The sequence below is a fragment of the Solanum tuberosum genome, unplaced genomic scaffold (assembly GCF_000226075.1).
Source record: "Solanum tuberosum cultivar DM 1-3 516 R44 unplaced genomic scaffold, SolTub_3.0 scf00062, whole genome shotgun sequence".
NCBI lineage: Eukaryota > Viridiplantae > Streptophyta > Magnoliopsida > Solanales > Solanaceae > Solanum > Solanum tuberosum.
This window is the reverse complement of record NW_006238987.1, coordinates 1347851-1367727: the sequence shown is the minus strand read 5'-3', so window position 1 is coordinate 1367727 and position 19877 is coordinate 1347851. Positions and strand designations below refer to the sequence as shown.

General features: G+C 36.3%; 2 protein-coding genes across 4 annotated transcripts; both read right to left on the bottom strand.

Moving 5' to 3' along the window:
• Positions 1-1387: 1387 nt before the first annotated feature.
• Positions 1388-4015, bottom strand: LOC102582048 (isoaspartyl peptidase/L-asparaginase). Its single transcript, XM_006345036.2, has 4 exons — positions 3793-4015; positions 2834-3067; positions 2346-2432; positions 1388-1934 (listed from the first exon to the last, which is right to left on the bottom strand). The coding sequence occupies exons 1-4, from the start codon at positions 3952-3954 to the stop codon at positions 1470-1472; spliced, it is 948 nt and encodes a 315-aa protein (XP_006345098.1). The 5' UTR covers positions 3955-4015; the 3' UTR covers positions 1388-1469.
• A 495-nt stretch (positions 4016-4510) lies between these two features.
• Positions 4511-19877, bottom strand: LOC102589199 (uncharacterized ATP-dependent helicase YprA). 3 transcript variants are annotated; one of them, XM_015307689.1, is made up of 26 exons: positions 18842-19877; positions 18008-18104; positions 17790-17887; positions 16665-16796; positions 15963-16031; positions 15581-15703; positions 15350-15499; positions 15019-15150; positions 14810-14889; positions 14546-14640; positions 14371-14438; positions 12379-12480; positions 12225-12295; positions 10811-10918; positions 10644-10719; positions 9438-9574; positions 9201-9360; positions 8906-9085; positions 8700-8816; positions 8257-8412; positions 6669-6836; positions 6448-6560; positions 6220-6343; positions 5021-5116; positions 4871-4933; positions 4511-4781 (listed from the first exon to the last, which is right to left on the bottom strand). In XM_015307689.1, the coding sequence occupies exons 1-26, from the start codon at positions 19397-19399 to the stop codon at positions 4728-4730; spliced, it is 3327 nt and encodes a 1108-aa protein (XP_015163175.1). In that variant the 5' UTR covers positions 19400-19877; the 3' UTR covers positions 4511-4727. The 3 variants fall into 3 exon arrangements, with proteins under 3 accessions (XP_015163175.1, XP_015163176.1, XP_015163177.1); XM_015307690.1 differs by lacking the exons at positions 4511-4781; positions 4871-4933; positions 5021-5116 and having other exon boundaries at positions 6230-6335; XM_015307691.1 differs by lacking the exons at positions 4511-4781; positions 4871-4933; positions 5021-5116; positions 6220-6343 and having other exon boundaries at positions 6486-6577.

The window sequence follows — 19877 nt, the reverse complement described above, 5'->3', positions numbered from 1 at the left end:
ATTTGCTGTTGCGATACTAAACTTTCATGAGGACCTATTACCTCCCTAGACTATTTAATACCGTATTCTAGGGAGGTAATAGGTCCTCATGAAAGTTTAGTATCGCAACAGCAAATTCGATCAAAGTTGAAGTATTTTTCAGACTCTTATCCCTATATACAACAAACTAATTAAAATTTAAATATACTTTATCCTTTTTCATTTTACTTGACTCATACATAAAAAAAATAGATATTTCATACTTATTCAATAAAGCAAATCAAAAAAGTTCTATTAGTATTTTTTACTATTATATTACTTATCGTATTAAATAACTATATAAAATATATTACTCCTTATCAACAAAGATGAAGTAATATGAGGGGAGAGAGTTCAACGCAATCAAAAAGTTGTTGGACTCGATCTGAATGATTGCTCCTTGTATCTTGTGAATCTTGTTTTTAAATCAAACACTTAAAACAAAAAGAAGATATTCTTCAAAAAAATATTTTTATATTATTCTGTCACACCATATGTAAAGTTAATTAACTTGTTGTCCTGTGCCCACGTGACTAGTAAATTAAAGTATAGAAGATGTCCCTGTAAGAGCAAATCTATACTTAACTGTAATTTTTTTCATTTACTTATGCAATATCTTGAAACTTCGTTGGTTAGTTATCTGAACTCTTATCTTGTTGGTGAGTTTTCAATTCCCCAATAACTCCAACATAATTTTACTACTTACTAAAAAAGACGCTGCAAGGTAGCTCGTGGCATACATAACTGTGCCAGCTTCAAAACACCACAATTCATTTTGTGGTGGGGTAAAATATCTCCAAGTTGACAAAATAATAATAATCTACAAATTGAAAAGAGGTATAAAAGCAAAATTCTATTGTTACGTTAGTGGAGAACACTTGCACCATTTCTCTCTCTTACATTATGCACTCATCATGAAAAGATAAAGATAATTACATTACACATCTGTAAATTCAAATATAAATATTTGCAACAAAAGAAAATAAGAAAAGTATTAATTATGCAGTAATGTAAATAAGTTATACAGAAATTATTGTGTGGAGTTTATAGTTATGGGAACTAGATAATGATGGGATTCAAAAATAGATGCTAAATATTATACGTTTGGTATCTAGATTTCTAAACCTATGATCCAACTAATTCTTTTAACCTCATTTACGCTACACAAGAATCCTATACCAAACCCATGATCCAAGTAATTCTTTTAACCTCATTTACACTACATAAGAATCCTCTTTTATGTCGAGGAGATTCCTTTTCTTTTTTTTTTAATTAAAGTCTCATTTGATCATTGATGTGCAAAAACTTACAATTTTGAGTTTGGCACTCCAAACTTTGTACGGAATAAATTTACAGCACTTTAATTCTGGAAACACAATCCCCATCTCAAATTCTAAATGATTTGCAATAGCATGAATATACAACAAAGACTAATCTATTCTAATGAAAAGTTACCAAATTGCTAATTCTGTGTGACCATCTTCAGTTGCACAAGCTCTGAACATTCCGGTTGTATTAAATGGCATGGTAACTTCCCCAGTGGCTGATACAGCAATCAGGCCAGTGGTTCCTCTTGGCGCCGATTCCTCTATAACGTAGTCTGCTGCCTCCTTGAGAGAAAGCCCTTTATACTCCATTAGAGCAGCCACATCTCTTGCTACAGTTGCACGGATTATCGCTTCACCTTGGCCTGTAGCAGAGACTGCACATAGTTTGTTTGCATATGTACCTGCACCAATAATGGGAGTATCTCCTATCCTTCCAACCATCTTGTTTACTAGTCCTCCAGTAGATGTAGCAGCAGCTAAATGTCCAAAGCTGTCAACAGATACACATCCAACTGTTCCTAGCTGACTATCTCCACTTGGAGCTGGTGTTTTGTCATCTTTTGGTATAGGCCGTGTATTATAATCAACCTGCAAATTGGTAGCAGCAATATTAACCAATAATACCGAAGCAGAAAGCATCTCAATGTTAGGAATTACAGAAGAATTGAGTCTTGAATCACGAGACTGAGTTGCCAAGAAGGGAATAGAACTAAAAAGCTCTGTTAGAGACATAGCCACATTACATTTAAGCTATTGAGGCCGACGCCAAAATCAAACTCACTTGAAGGCCACAAGAGGAAGACCCAAGTACAAATGGATAATATTTTTGTTGATGCTTTCTAAAAACAATACACCAAAGCTCTTAAAATTCACAATCAAAAGGTTAGATAAAAACAAGTACAATAAGAAAACAGTGGACTTCTATCAATATCAAGGCCAAAAGCATGAATATGCTATCTTGCAACAAAGATATAACAATGAAGAGATAGGGTTATATACCTGGACTTTGTTTGCTTCTTTTGCTTGTTTTAGTCTCTCGATATTTCTTGGCGTGATAAAATGGCTTGAGTCCGTGGTTTCAACCCCCTTGACAACAGAACCATCATAGTTCATCAAATAGATTCTATGTAAAAAAGGATTAGAAAAATGAACATAATACAATCATACAACTAGGGAGTTATATTATCAGAGGAAGTTAACTAATAGTAAGTTTAAAATGAATTAGTCACCTATGCCCGAATGGTCACATTAATTAACCAGAAAAACTTAGAGAAACTGGTAGCTGCTTGAAGTCCATAAACAGACCATCAGAAATTAGAACTGTAATTAAACAGTATTAACAGAGAGAATAATCTGTCAAGTCTTTGCATCATCCAGTTTCCGGATACAAGATATCATTCATCAGCATTAAGTAGTTCAATAACTTTCTTAACGTTTTCTTCAGGCATGTCCATAAGAGAGAAGACAATTAGAAAAATTTTACAGACCTGCTCCCTCGCAAATGCTTCCGCTCCCTCAAATGCAAGATATATATGTGGAGTTTTTTCCATGACCAGCTTAGCCAGAGATATAGCATTGACAACAGCGGTTAGGCCAGAAACAGCTCCACAGTTTTTCGTATTCCCATCCATGATACATGCTTCCATTTCTACTGTGCCATTGCTGGTTAAGACAGACCCTCTACCAGCATTGAAGTATGGGTTATTTTCTAGTTCCCGCACCTGCTTGATCCAAGACAGTTAAAAGCTATCATAATATCAGTAAAAGGTAAAATAAAAAAAACTCATTATACGGAAGGCTCCCGGAGGACCCAAGTTTTTCAGGAGCGTTTCTACGCACATATATGGAATGACACTTTCCCTTGCATGAATTGAAGTAGTGGAAGTATGTGTTTGTAAGAAAAACTAAAGCAGGGAGCAAGAGCACTGTTAACAAAATTAACAATAGTATCATCCTGCATGCTAGTGAGAGGTGACAACTTAAGGAGACATCACAAGAGAATGTTATTGAATATTGAGGTGAAAACTCCAACTCAATCTCAGAGGATCAAATAGAGATCATGTTTCTATAATCTTTTTGAAGCTTTAAATCAGGAACTCCAACTTGCAGAAGCTTTTATAGTTGATGTCATGTAGATCCATGAAATTACTAGACATCCAGTAAGTCAATTATTTCATAAGCCATAGATAAAAAGCTATTCATCCTAAGAATCAAACACTAGTCATCCTAACATAGAAAAACAAGTAAACAAAGATCCCTCACCCAAACAACCTGACGAGAATAAAATAAAATATACAAAAAGAGAGAAACCCATATTTTTTCCTCCATTTTTCATGGTAACAAGTGATATCCATCGCGAGTCTTGATGAGAAATTGAACAGATGCAAGGCAAAATCCTACATTCTATACTTTAAGATATGATAGGTAAAGTTGGTAAGTAGTATACCACGAGTTCAACAACGTCCAAAGGGGATTTTTGGGCCTTGATAGCATCGACACCAATCTGTAAGCAATAGCGAAGAGAGGCTTCTCTGGGCTCACGAAGCTCCGGCGGCAGATCCTTGGGTATGTCACCAGCTCCACCGTGCAACGCTATAGCCCAACCCATAATTCTCTTCTCCCTCTCGCTTACACCCAAATTAGTGTGATTGGTTTTTTTTTTTTTCCTTCTTCTGAAATTGGATACCCCTGATTAAAATAACCATTTTTTATTTAAATATGTACTAATTAAGATTTATATCATTTAAACACATACCTCAATTAATATTTGTATGACACTTTTTGCTTGACAAATTGTGTGTCTGAGGAACGTATTTTTTTTCTCCCTGCCACTTACTCCACCACACTAGTGTGGAAAATCTTAGAAGAAGAAGAAAAAATTACACTAATTTTGAAAAACCTCGTATAATAAACAGGAAAAATTGAAAGAATATTGGTAGAAGAATCCTATTATCTTTGTCAGAACCTCGTGCAAAATACTCCTCCACGGTTATTAGATAAAATCTCTACAACAACAATGAAAAGAGAGTTTGGCAGTGTCTCTTCACTCTTGTAGGTGGTATTTAATAAGTTCAGTCTAAACTTTTAAGTTTGTAAGTCATTTTTAAGTGTAAACTTATGGTTTTGAAGTTGATCATGTTACCAGATTGAACCTGAAACTGATATGAGTCGCAAAGAGGCCACTTGCTTTAGAGACGAATTCAAAATTTGAAACGATTCAATGCATGTGAACAACACAAGACAATAAATCTAAATAAAAAAATGTCCACTTTAGTGTTGCCTAGTTGTCGGCTGAAGACACAAACATGGAATCTTGACTTATGTAGAATGACATCTAAACATACTGTCCCATCTCTAATATTGGGATTGGGAAACAAACACCTAAGACAACTCTGATATACTCTTGAAGTAGGATTCTTCTTCCTCTATTACACCCTGCATGAACAACAAGGCTCCGTATTAGCAGGTTTTAAAGAACGTCATGATGCATCTTTAACTTCAAAACAAATTTTCTATCGTCAAACCTTGATTATCATTATGGCAGCATCCTTGTGCAAAACCTCATTGTACTCCTGACAAGAAATATTCTGCAATACTTAAAAAGTTATGACTTTCTGATCATTTCATATACAGGGAAAACGATAACATAAACTAATTGTCAATTAAGTACTAACTTGTACACAGTTAGGGCAGCCAGTATCGCCAGAGCAACAACATGATGCAAGAAGTTCCAAAGCAGCAGTCAGCAGCTCACTGAATATATGCTGCACCTGCCAGATCAAATAGTACTTTTTCTCAAAAGAGGTTGTGACAACACTGCATGTCCTAATTCATGCCGTAAGGCATTAGATAACTTTTGTCCATGGTTTAAGATCACAGACTAAGTTGCTTCGCATTTCCACTTGAATAACAGCCATTGGTTTTTGGTTTTAATACCACATCCCCTTTACCAAGTAGCAAGCATAAGATTTACTTTGTTCATTTGCTCAACCACAAAAATAATCAAGAGTTTCAATTGCTTTTTTAAACTTTACTCTTATTGTCGCTGAAGAGACTACAGATGAGATGAATTACATGTTTTCAAAAGTTTCCAAATGATAAACAAATGACCAACTTTCTTATGTTCTAGCAAAAGATGCATTTGAGCAAATTAAGTAAATGCAGGTCAAGTGTGGGTTCTTTTATAAATATTTGTAAATATTCTCTATGATGAAAAATCCACCTCTTACACTTGCAGACAAAAGCAGTTTCTCAAATGCTTTACATATTTTGGACAGTCTAAGTGGTTCCCTGACTACAAGTTCCAACCACATCATCTTATACAAGCCATTGCATGCTCTTCAGAGGAGCTCTGACTAACTTGATGGTTAAATATAATGAAAACCATTTCATCTTATTATTGAAAATTTCCTTAATTCATTACTTCAATAAATAACATCCTAATGAACTTCACAATCTATTTCAAAGCCTAACCAACTAAATACAGCTCCCTTTATCATAAGTTTCCTGGTATTCCTTCGAATCTTTACAAAATGGCACAATCGTCCAATTACCTTGCAAAATACTCCCTCCGTTTCAATTTGTTTGTCCTATTTTGACTTCACTCGGAGCTTAAGAAAGTAACGAAAACTTTTGAATCTTGTGGTCTTAAATTAAAGATATGTCAAATGTACCGAAATGTCCTTTCATCTTGTGACCTTGAACATGCTATGTGAAAAATTGGAATTAAAGAGTTGCTAAAAAAGAAGAGAGACACTCTTTTGAAACGCACTAAAAAAGAAAATAGGACAAACAAATTGAAATGGAGGGAGTACCATAATATGAGTAAAATCAAATCATCATGGAAAAGGAATCAAAAGCAGACATAGTTCACCTGTGCTGAAATGCCAGTCCCTCCAGGATGTGGATCATAAAGTAGAATTCTTTCTGGAACATTGCGGGAATCATAAGGGTTTACACACTCTGAGGCTAAATCAGATGAATTGCAAACTATGTACCTTCAGCACAAGTTTCAGGAGGCAATAAGAGAACAGTTCTAATATGTTAACTCAGACAGAGAACATGTTGAGCCAGATTCAAAACTCATGTGGTTGAAACTTACATAGGAACAACATTAAGAAGAGCATGACCAGCAGCATGTAAGCCTCCTCGGAATGAATAATTTAAGGTCTCTACAGCTGTCTTTATGGTCTGAGGAACTTGAATCCAGACAGCCTACATGTGCATTAAAGCTACAAAATTACAAAGAAGAAAGAGTACTAAAACAGTGATGAACAAACATCACACAGAGGAATTTCAGAAACAGTTCAAACTGGTATTCACCTGGGTTTCATATGTGTAATTAGGAAGTGAAAGTTCAACAGTGTCAAAGACTTGGTTGCTCTTTTTCCATATTTTGCGGAAACCGAACCACGTGGTCGTTACTCTACAACTTTGTGCTTGGGCAGTTGTTCTTGGAAGTTGCAGACTAGTAGTCCTTGCTGGGTAAGCCTACATAGTGGTAAAATATGTATCATGTCAATCCAACATTAACTGGGATGTAACAGCTGAATTTATAAATGACCTGGTATACAAAGAGTAACTTCACAAGTAGCATGCAATAAGCAATATGGGCATTTTCTTTTTCTTAAATAAGACCAATAAAGCATTTGTATTTCAAGATTAGACAGTTAGTTAAGGATCTCTCTATGACCGCAAGTGCATTCGAGGAGTTCTTCAGATGAAAGCAGGAAAATTTACCTATAAGCAGTAAACATGAAATGAAAAGGCCATGCTTCTTTAAATATCTACAATACTTTTGATGAAACTGGAAGTCCAGGGTTTTCCTCGACTAAAAATCTATTAACTCCGTGTATAATGAGAAGGCTAGCAGGACACATGTAATAGAGAAACAAAAAATCACATGAGAAGTAGTTGAAGAGGAAGGAAGAAGATGCAGAAAAGGTTGATCAAGAACACTCTGGATTACCCCAAAACATGGCCACGATCAAGTCATAGTGTTAAAAGATGAGAATTGGCAGCATTACCCAACTCTTAAGAATGAACAGCCGCAAATAAGAGAGTCAAAGAACTTTGTTCTTATGACTAGTCAGATGCGCATCTACTTTGCATCATAGTCTGAACACACCTTATTGCCAAGGATGAAACAACAGTACCATAAAGATTCCTCTTTGGAGGACAGAAACTAAGCTTCTTTGCTGTCACTAATTTGGGATAATGAACATCACACCCTTAACTATTTTTTGATAAAGATTACGCCCTTAACTATCTACACACCAATTCCTGGAGAGAGATTTGGCAGTAGAGCTCTAACACGTGGCAGAGATTACACAAACTGTAAGGGGTGTTTGGTTCACAAACAAGTTAGACCAGGTTTATAATACGAGGATTAGACAATAATGGGATTATTTTGGATCTGCTATTTTCGGTAGATGCTTGGTTCATTGTATTAAAACTGGTATCTACAAAGTATAATATAAAACATGTGTATGTATTAAAATATATAAACTTGACTTTATTTCCAATTTTAACCTTGGCATTCTTAATATTTTGGGAGAAGAGCTTTGAAAGACATTTTGGCTATTTGATTGTTTTATCCCGTGATAGCTAATCCCGAGATTTTTATTCCACATGGAATCTGGTATAAAAATAGTACCAAAATTTGTGGTATAACTAATTCTGGGATTTTTCCTATACCAAAACAAAAATCCAACCGAACATGGGATTGAATAATCCCAAATTCTATCCCGGGATTGTTATCCTTTATTCCATGGACCAAACGACACCTAACTAAACAGAGACCAAAAAACACCCACCATGAATTCTAGGGGTTAAGTGCTTTTTTTATAAAAAAAATGAGGCTATCTTTGAAAAACATGCAGAAAAATGAAAAGCACTACTTGAGACATACAAAGTTGGCACCAGTGACTTGGACATCAGTATAGTCACGAGTTTTGGTATAATATTTCAGGTCCGCTCGTTGGCACCAAGCAATTCTGTTTGCCACATCAAGCTCCTTCACAAGATACGTTTTCCCTTGATTCATATAATTAGCCCCTTCATAAACCTGTAAAACCATTTGGGCCTGAACTGATTAACTTGAAAAGGTAACTTCAAAAGAAGCCAAAAGACAACCTCAAGAATTGAAGAGTTCTGCTGCACCAAAATGATACACGCACACACATGTATTTTTGAAAACTAATATACACACACATGTATAACACACATGAATATAAGCATCACGATGATGATCTCTCTCTCCCTCTCTTTTTTCCTATTTATGGTTTTGTTCTTCCGCCTTCTGCCAATAGGAATAATCACAAGAACTTGCCGAATATAGTTAATATTACTTACCTGAAAGAAAGCCTTGCTTTCTTCAATTTCTTCCAGGAGTTCATTCTTTTGAATGTCAATCACTTTGTACCGCTCAGTTTCTATGGCTCGAATGCTAATGGCACTTGAGGGCATCTTCTGGTAACAGCATAGAATGGTTTAGAAAAGCTAATCACACCCAGCTCACAAGCACAGTATCGTTTAACACTACACTCAAAGGATCATACCTCCAACCCGATGTAGCTCCATATTCTAGCTGTAGCACTACGTGATATATCTGTACTCAGGATTCCCTTGTTTTTAAGTGCCATTATGATACTCTCCAAGCCAGAACCAAAGTATTTCTCGTCATCAGACAAGTTCAGTGGATGTTCAAAAGCAGCAGCAGCCAGATGCTGTTCAAGAACCTGCCAGTCATATGTTTTTCAATGTTAAGTGAATTCCCTACTAAACACACGGCTCAATCACTAAAACTGAAAATGAGAGCGAGGTCAAGAAAACCCAAGAAGAAATCAAAACAACCTGCCGGTTTCTTGCATCTACATGACAACATTCAATTGGGCCCCTGAAAAGTTTCTGGGGGAATTTCATGAAATATTGATCCAAAGGCCCTTCAAAGGCAACATAAATAGCAAGTGATGCATTTCCCCGTCTGCCTGACCTTCCTGCTTGTTGCCACAGACTTGATGAAGAAATATACAATCTCAGTATCAAAATAAAAGTGTAAACCTTCGGAGGGACACAAACAAATAGTACTACCTAGCTATACTGCCTGGAAAGCCTAGATGTAGGGTGGCATCAATATGTCCTACATCAATACCCAATTCAAGAGCATTTGTAGCAGCAATACCGCATATACTACCATTGAAAAAGTCATGCTCAATTCTTCTTCGATCCTGCTCCACGAAGAGCTAAGGTCAAACTATCTTTTTGCCAGTATGCATAATTTAATCTATATGTTAGAAAAATATGCATAAGTGCCAAATAGAAACTACGGAAGCGAGAATTAGCTATTATAACGAGTACCAAATTTTCACATACGGCAAAGAAAATAAGGTGACAGAAGATTAGATTTTGTATTTTATATTTTTAATTGGGGGTAGGGAAAGGGGAAAGTGGAAATGGGGGAGAGGATTACAAGGTGGGGAATCGAACCCTCACCAACAAGGTGAAAATTCAAGTAGCCAACCAACTGATTAGATAGAGCCAACAAAGATGTTGGGGTAGTAACATGACTTAACATGGAATCAGCATATCCAAGGCTTTGAAATGCTTAGTAGAGATAAACTTTTTTTTCCTGTTCTGATAGGTAACATAACTAACATTACTTTAAACCTTTGCTTACAAGAAAGTTATCTGTGAAGCCTGGTGAATTTCTATAATTAATTCGGACACTAATTTCGAGCTTAAGGATGCAATTTTATCAAACTCGACTCACGCAGGACCCACACGTGTATAACAAAGCCATGGGAACACTTGTAATTAACATTGTATAGCTTGGAATAAATTTTAACTCCATGGAATAAGTGTTAAATTAATTAAATGAATCAATATTATTGGAATTAGGTGTAGTGCTTTCTTTTGGTTGTATCCTGAGAAAGTTATCTCTAAGTGGATTCTTAGGTCTAATGAGAAAAAATAATTGTAAATCTCTTTCAACTCATTCATTTTCAAGAATCTGAGGCAGAAATCATTTGGTAAATTTGCAGACTAGTTTGAAGTATACCATTAGCGACAAATTATTTTTATTTATGAAGAGCATCAGCCACGAGTAAGTTATTGAACAAGTGGGATATGGGTGCTTTAAAACGGATGAAAATGAAACAAAGTGAAATTCATTTTACAAGCCAGTCCCGTAAGCAAGTTTAGAGCAACATAAAAAATACTTGTTTAAGCAAATTTCCTTGGTACAGATTAACTAAAGAGGATGAACAAACTGTCCTTAACCAAGTTATAGATCCTAACCTCAGCAGTATAACCAGCTCGGTAAGCGCATATAGTATCAACTAAATGAGGTGCTGTTTCCTGAAGAATCTCACGCCTTAGGACAACAAAATATTCCAGCATATTAAACTGTTAATAGAAGATAAATGAGATTGAACAATTTAACTATATAATGGAATTTCACTTACGTGTAACATAAGACAAGCTCACAAAGTTTGCGTGTTTTACAAAATGCAATACAACGAAGACCATGCTGCATCATTTCTGCAAAAAGGCAAGAAACCTCCAAAATGGGACTGCGACAGACACGGACATGATGCTGTTAGATATTAAGACACTTCTCTAAGATCATGAAATAACGAAAGAAGAAAGAAAAAAAGGGAAGAAAATGCATGGGGAAATAAGGTAAGAGCATCCCTGTTAGGTCCAACTTCTAAGAATCTAACATATTCTCAAGCATCCAACTAATGGAGTGATGAAGTGAATCACATGCATAATAAGGACAAAAGTGGGAGATATAAGGAACATATGAAAAAGTCAAGGTGCAAGATTATGGCGAGGTACCTGGCACTAACTAATAATCTAACACAGCCCTCTTAGTAAGGCAGAAGAAAAGTTTGCTAATGCTAGTTTGAATACTTAATATCTTTTTGCAATGAAGGCAATAGCTATTCTTACATGTTCAGCAGTAAGAAATCTCATAAAAAACTATTTCAGAATATTTGTCAGTAAACCAAATGCCATTACTAATTAAATGCAGTAGCCTTATCCAGTTTAATCTAGTTTTATAGGTTCAGATGTTCATTTACTCCAAAGTAGCGGTGGAGTCAGTATCTTCATCACAAATTTTTTTCATACGTAGAATATTCACATAAGTTATAGAAAGTATTCCTGCTACTACCCTGCCAATGCATGGTGACAATACACAATACAACCAGTCTCTGCCAACAAGTTATCAAGATCTCATATACGTGTACAACATCCAAACAAATTTGCTGACATGGGGGTATAATAACCTGCCTCATGTTTGACAAATGCATATAGTGTATACCTTGCATTTAGTTATCCTCATTGGGAGCGTTCTTTACAGTGGGCTTCAGTAAATTTCAAAGGAGAACTGATGTCCTAAGCTTTACCCTAATTTCTTCAGAATTCTTACAAGTTCATTGCTTAATGTAATATCTAGATGTATTCTCTCCACATAGCCTACTTGACTCGTAATTTACTCAGCCAATATCTTCTCATTCAACTTCTTTATAGACACAGTGTTATCTTCCTTGTATTTAACCACTCATTCACTTCCATCCAAACAGGCATGTAATTGGTAATATCATGTTATATGTTGTTTCCTAAGCCTACATCTTTTTTTCCCTTTCAAATTTCTTAACAAATTGGTCACGCTTTGAAGAATAAATCCTGGTATATATTCTTGTATGTCTAGAAATGAAACAGCAATTCCTTCCTTCCTGATGCAGCGAGGATGATCCACTTCGTAGGGAAGAAAAGATACAGACCTTTTACAATATGCATCAAATTCTTTTTTGGGGGAACTGAGATCTGTATCAAATTCTCAATGGACATAAAGCAGCAAATGCTTTTTACCTTGATCTTCTAGCAATCAGATGATTGTCAACAGAGCCATCATCAATGTCAGTCTTAATTCTCTTTGAGATCTGCAAGATAAAAGTACCTCAAAGGACGGGAAACAGCTTCCAATTGAATACACGCGAGCTATAGGTCTTTATCAGAAACCTACCTTTTTCAGGCGCAAAGGAGGATTCCATAACATAAAAAGCTTTAAGCCAGATGGACTACCATCATTCTGAATCAACTCTATTGTTGGTAGATTTGAGAGCTCCTACATAAACCCACAGCTATGAGATGAGATTTTTAAATGATCAACAAATACTAACTAGTCTGAAATGATAAGAGTATATACATGAGAACCCTCTATTTGAAGTATATAACATGCAAGCATTTACAAGGTTCATCATAGACTTCAGCTTTAGATGAATTCCACAGATAAAGGTGGAAGCATCTGCTTACGCAAAAGATAAAACTGAAAAATATTATATTATATTATACATACACAATATAAGTGGGAAGCCCCAAAGGAAAAGGTGGAAAGACCAAATTGCCCATCAAAAGTTGAACGACTTTTTTACCATTCAAGTAAATACTGCTACTATAACATTTTTGTACAAAAATGAAATTACACATTCTAATAAAAAAAAACAGCACATTAAAGCAGCTCTCTTGTAATGTGTTGGTAGAATTACTGGGTGAGCTTTGTCTATAATTCTTAGCCTAGAAATGAAGGGTTGATCCATCTAACCAACCCACCCACCCTCCTGGCATGTAGAAGAAAGTACTTGGAAGACGCAGGGCTCTGGAAAGAGGTCATCATAGCTAAGCATGGAAGGCTGAATCAATGGTGCTCAAATATTACTACACTTCCTTACGGAGTGGGACTGTGGAAGAGTATTAGGATGTTGTGGGATACATTTGATCAGAACGCTTACTTTGAATTGGGCAATGGTGTACTCCTAAAATTTTGGACAGACAAATGGCTTGGAAATACCACTCTTCAGGAGGATTTCCCAGATCTGTTTAGAATTGCTCAAGATTCCAATTCTGTTATTGCTGCTAATAGAGAAGGGATCAATTGGGATCTGAGATTTAGAAGGAATATGCACGATTGGGAAGTGAATGATCTGGTAGACCTTTTTGCTAGATTGTCACATTGTCACATTAATCTCCAGGCAGCTGATAAGCTCAAATGGGGACACCAGAAAGGAGTTTATACAGTCAAGGAAAGGTATCAGCAGTTGTGCTCTAGAAACCCCGTGATAGCTAACTGGCCCTGGAAACTCATTTGGAGGACCAAGCTACCACCTAAGGTAGTTTTTTTTACCTGGATAGCTCTATATGAGGCATGTCTCACCCAAGACAACATAAAGAAAAGAAAAATCCAGTTCCCAAACAGATGCTATATGTGCAAAAAAGAGGTTGAAACCCCCAGACACCTTCTTCTTCATTGTGAGGTGGCCTCAGAATTATGGAGCATGTTTTTTTGTCTCTTTGGCATCAATTGGACCACACCCTCACTGTTAAGGATGCATATGAGAGTTGGAGTCTACGGAAAGTTGACAAAGCCATCAAGAAGATCTGGATTATGATACCTGCTTGTATTTTTTGGTGTATTTGGTTAGAGAGGAACAAGAGATGTTTTGATGGAGAGTCAACTGCTTTAGGCATTTTGAAGACTAGGTGCATTGAAAATTTATTTAGTTGGTCCAACTTGTATCCTGCTGTTAATGCAGAACAACTTCAGGATTTTACTAACTCATCAGCTCTGGCTTAGATAGTTTGTATAGTTAGCCAGAGATTTTTTGTAAGCTCAAATGCCATATCTTGTAAATTTTGCATCTTCTTGATGCTGTTATTAATACCACTTATCTTATCAAAAATAAAAAGAAAGTTTTGTGATTGAATTTTATAAGTGGGTCTTAGCTATTTAGAAGAAGGTTTCTTCTAGTTTTAACTCTCAACTCCTTTTGTATATTCCTTAAGGTGGCGAGTTTGTTCCTTTCTTGAGTGTATGTTGGTGGTACCACATCTCTCTTCACTTATCTTCTTCATTTCCCATGTCATAATGTAAGCCACACAGATACAACTGTAACTCTGTAAGCACTACCTAGAATAGTTAAAGATTATTTTTAGTAAGACTATGCATGCTATTGAATACCTTTGAGTGCTCCACAGGATTTCCAGAAGTCGCAGTAGAAAATATAAATGAAGGATTACTGCCATACACTGCATGAGAAATCAATAAAAGGCCGACTTTTCATAAAAGGCACAAACAAAACATAGAAAAAGATAAAGAGGTCTCATGGCAGCAGTAGACAAAAGGGAAAAGGTACCATGAGAACAAAGTCGGCGAAGTCTCCTCAAAATAAGAGCAGTATGACATCCAAACGCCCCCTTATACGAATGAGCTTCATCAACAACGACAAACCTGAGACATGCAAATGAGAATAAAGTGTCAAAATTTGACTTAAAAAGGAAAAAAGAAGAAAAGATCACTTCCAGGGACACTCAACCAAAGAAAAAGAATGGACCAGGAAACATTCAAACACAGTAGTAACGTGAAACAAAACTAGGACCAAATGATCAAGAAAATTTACCTAAGATTTGATAAAATTCGACTGAATTGTCTATGACATGGCAAGATTGAGACATGCAACATATCAGGATTTGTGATCAACTGAAAAAAACAGATGAAATTGCAGTACTTGCATAAGAAAAGGGAAAGGAGAGATAGGAAATAGACAAACATAGGAAAGGACCAGAACAAAAATCTCAACCTATCTAAACATCAAAACTTACTGAATACCAGTCTAGCATTATCACGCAGCCACTTCCTATCCATCTGAGAAGTGTCCCCATCATATACACCAATTCTGAGGTCAGCACTAAACTCGTTGGTCATGTTTAATAAAGACCTTAGTTGATCTTGTGCCAAAGCCTGCATTGACAACGCAAACAATGTAGAAGCTGCCGCAGTGGTGCTAATGACTACAATGGAATGAGGCATTTCTTAGCAGATGCAAAGCCTATCCAACAAACATATGCAGAATATATAAAGGCAAAAGACTTCTGTGAGACTAGCATTCCCAAAGGCTGAATGTTCAACAATTAAGCTTGGAAAGTATAAAGCAAAGAACCTTTGTAGGAAAGAGGTATAGAGCACATGCTGACAAATTCTGGGATAATACTTCCAGAACTGGCACATTGTAGCAAAGAGATTTCCCACTGGATGTCAAGGTAGCTACAACAACATGTTTTCCCGCAAGAGAAGCCTGGATAGACTCAGCCTGCAGATTTATAATGCTTAGAGAGTTTTGGATAAAAGTTTTGTTTAAAGGGAAACTATATTAGATAGACCAGCATATTACCTGATGGCTGTATAATCTGGTAATTCCAATATTTTTCAATGCCAATACTGTGCTTTCTGAAAGTGCACTTGGGATCTCAACATAGGTGGCATTGCGGGCAGTGATATTTTCAATATGAACAACCTGCACCAGGAACAGAAATAATGGTGGATAACCGTGGGTTAGCTCTTACAGCAATAATTGGCCGTACAGTAGCTAAATTGAAGTCATTCACAATTGAAGTTCATGTCCACTGAAGTGAGGGCTTCCACTTTATCCGACAGCATCGCAATGAATCGCTCTCTTGGGATAACTCATCCATAAGAAAAGGGAATGGAATATATGTAGTTGCCAAGAGGGGGAGAAGAATAATGTGAAAGAGAAAATGCAACAAGGTAAAAACCTGTCCATCAGATCCAATCCCCTTTCTCAGATGTTCCACCATTTCCAAAGGTGTCATAGGATTTGTATCCTGCATGCCAAAAGCTTATCAAAATTGCAGAACTTCTCAGGTCTTAAACTTAAATCATTTACAATTCTTTGTCATCTATTAAAAAAAGGACCACAATAACCAAGGGAATCTTGCACTGATAAAAGGTCATTCAAGACACTGCTATTAGCTATACCACTGAAACAGGCAACTACAAGTGTTCCTTTTTATAGCCTTCACCTACCCACTTCATTGAAAATTCCCCTTTCTAGAAATATCAGTCACTAAAATATCCAATTGGAATTTGTTCTAGCAAGAGAAGATATCTATCGCTAGCATCTTAAAAGGTGACAAATATTTAGAACAAAAGAGCAGATGCATTCTGCTAAGTTCCCATCATTTATGTGCCTATATTAACAATGACCAATTCCTTGATAAGCTTGATTGACCTCTGAAGAAACAAAGATAAAGTTATTTGTAGTGTTCATGCAAGCACTTCTAGTGAAGAAGAATTACAAAGTAAAAAATCAAATGCAGAGAAAGTTGTGAACTAGAGACTCTCACAACTGCAAATGTATCCAAAAAAATAAAAAAGATTTGCATAGAAGTAGCACGTTATGATGGATTAAGAGAGCATCAATTACAAAAGGCTTAATGCACGGTTTTAAGACTTACACAACAGTTTGCTTCAAAGGCATGAGAACCTGCTCGTTTCGTGTCAATGCCTGTAGCACCAATACCACCTTGCTTCACAAAGGTAATGAAATCTTCCAGGGAAATTTTAGAGAACTCATTTCCATTTTGACACTGCATTACAAAATTAGTAATTTACTAATTTAAATCATACAAAAACTGTCACAATGAGATGGGTCAATATCATTCAACTCTGCTTATGTGAAAGACCAGCAGGTTCCGTGCCCGGATAAAACAGTGGCTAAAACAGTCAAACTATGAAGGACCTCATAACATTGAACAATCAAAATGAACAATGGATATAAAAGGATCAACAACTTAATAGAAAATAAATACAAATAAACACTTGCTTGAGCCCAAGCGCTCTGGTGCATGATTACCTAACTTGTGCTTGTCGGTCAGACATGCTACCTGGTTGATTAATCGAGATGCTAGACACCACTGATATTTTATTTAAGAAAAAGCAGCAGTAAGATTTGCAGCATTATAAAGAGATTCTTATGTTTGTGACAATTAATTCATCTACCTTCCAGACGATAAAAATTAAGCTAAACCCAGAACTTCAGAATATAACCCACCATATAATACCTAAGTAATTTCCAATAGAAAAAATTTTGAGATCACAAGTGCCAAACAATTTTACTTGCTAGACATTATATTTCTTCAGAAGTTCCTTTCTTTGAAAGGTAGCTGCAACTTAATACACTAGTGAAGGACTTTTAGCTTAAACACAAATTAAATAAAGTTCAGCCAAAAATTGACTCTAGTAAACATTTGCATACAGTAAGAAAGAACAGGATGAAAACCCCATCTTTTAAATTGGTCATGAAGTCATCAGACAAGAGTCCTGTAGTCTGAAACACCAAGTTAGATATGCCAACACATCCATAAACAGGAAAATGTAGTTGGACTTGCAAGATAAATACTCAACACAGCATAAAACATGCATGTCATGATAACACATAGGCATAAAGAAAAATGTTTCACGACTGCGATTCTGCATCTTAAGTGCTTGAATTTCCAAACATTTGGATACTGCACAACACCAAAGTCAACTTTCAAATTAAAAAATTTGAGGATGCCTAGACAAGGTGAGAAATGGCATACCTTTAACAACTTGACTAACTTCAAAAGACTTGTTCGGAATGCATACTCCCTTTTCTTCATTGAGCGGAGAACATTTGATATGGTTACACCTTTTTTAGCTACTCAGCAGAAAAGGAGAAAAATAGACTTATTCAGTGCTCAAGCAGCCATTTTCCTAAATCAAAGAGCTAAACATGAACTAAACATACTACACTCTTTTTTGAAACTGAAAAACATACTTGCACTCTGTTCATCCTTTGTTGTTGAGTTTCTGAAAATATTAATACCATCCTTGAAATTTTTAACCACGGTATCATCATCAACAATGTGTACAACCTAAAAGAAAATAAGGCACAAGTGCTTGAAAAAAAAAATTCATAGTCATGATAAGTGGTCTAGTCAGACATCAAAGTTGAATTGCGGTAGCGAGAAGGGGGACGACAAAGCCATTTCTAACTGATATATCAACATATTTAGCAAATTTAGAAGGGAAAGAATATAACTTCAAAAGATAGTGGGGGGAAATGACAACCTGACACCCCTCAAAATCCATTTGGATATGGTGATACATAAAGAGAACTGAATGGGATAAATGATTAGAAGCATAAGCGAAATTAAGAATATAAGATCTTGTAAATTCCTAGAAAGGATACTGAGATCAAATCGTGCATTCACTAAAACAAAATATGCAAGTAGGGTAAGTGAGATATCTTTTAGCACCACTGGTGTTCTCCAGAAAGAGAAACCCCTACTCTGGAAAGAGTAAACAGAACTCTGTAGACTATGGTAGTCCTCCTAAGTTCATAAGTTCAACTTGAGTAACTATTCAGACTTTATTATTACAGTACTTCCTTTCGAGTTGTAAGCTCCCTGTGACATACTTGTGATCATCCAGAGGCACTTCTGCAAGGCCCTCCAACATTTATCCGTTGTCAAAAATGAATGAGTGACGCCACAGCTCAAAAGTCAGAGTGTGACAAGAGTATGTGAAACTAATCGATAAAAATGTTGAAATTTATCAAAGTAGGTAGGGGATGAAAACTGTTAAACTAGCCAGAAGTTCAACACAGTACCTTAGGACAAAATAGGGAAAGTTGCTCGATGTCTGTGACACCAGCTCGAAATCCAAACAGACAGAGACGATCGAGTGCTCCCTTCAGACTGGAGTAGGTAACTTGTCCCTGTTGAAGTTGTAAGGAAGCTGAATAGATGCTTAAAAAGGAAAATATATTGCTTATTCTCCTCAACCACGTCGGACACCCACACGAATCACTACCACTAGAACATGGATCAGATACGTTGTCGTTTCTGTTGGCTTCCTCCCACATACAGTTGCCTGAATCCGGGTCGGTAAAACAATTTATAGACGCTAAAACCTGAACAAATATCTTAGCTTTCTCGTCATCCATGTCATTGGAAGATGATTTTAGTATGCTAAGGACTAGCTCATCTGCATGTCCTTCCATCTTATCATCCTTGATGCTTCTCTTGCGCTTAACCTGTGAAGAACAATTCATCGGAACACTGCAATTGTGTCCATCTGAATCTCTATAACGTGTTTCATCCAAAAGAACTTTGTTCTGATTTTCATTCCTAGATATGCTGCTCAAGTAAGACAAGTCTTCCATCATATCAGACCATGCTGTCTCAGCTTCTTTCAGAGTTGAGCCACCAACTGGGACAGATGAACTTGCAGGTGTCTCAGTTTTCTTGTTCTGTTGTCTGTCTTTCTTTGTATAGGGAACAAGTACAAGAAATTCCCCACTCCCAACTGAATGGTCACTTATCCTACTCTCTAAACCCAATTTGACACCCTGATTTAAGAAAATACCACAAAATATGAATATGAAACGAGAAAAACAAACAAAACAAGGTTTCAAGAAAGAGTGCCTGTTGTGTGTGGGGTATAACCCAACTTTCAAGAAAACAAATACAAAAACACGCCTACATCATAGTTGACAGAAATCATCAACTGGGATAGATGAAGTTGCAGGTATCTCAGTTTTCTTGTTCTGTTTCTGTCTTTCTTTGTATAGGGAACAAGTACAAGAAATTCCCCACTCCCAACTGAATGGTCACATATCTTACTCTCTAAACCTAATTTGACAC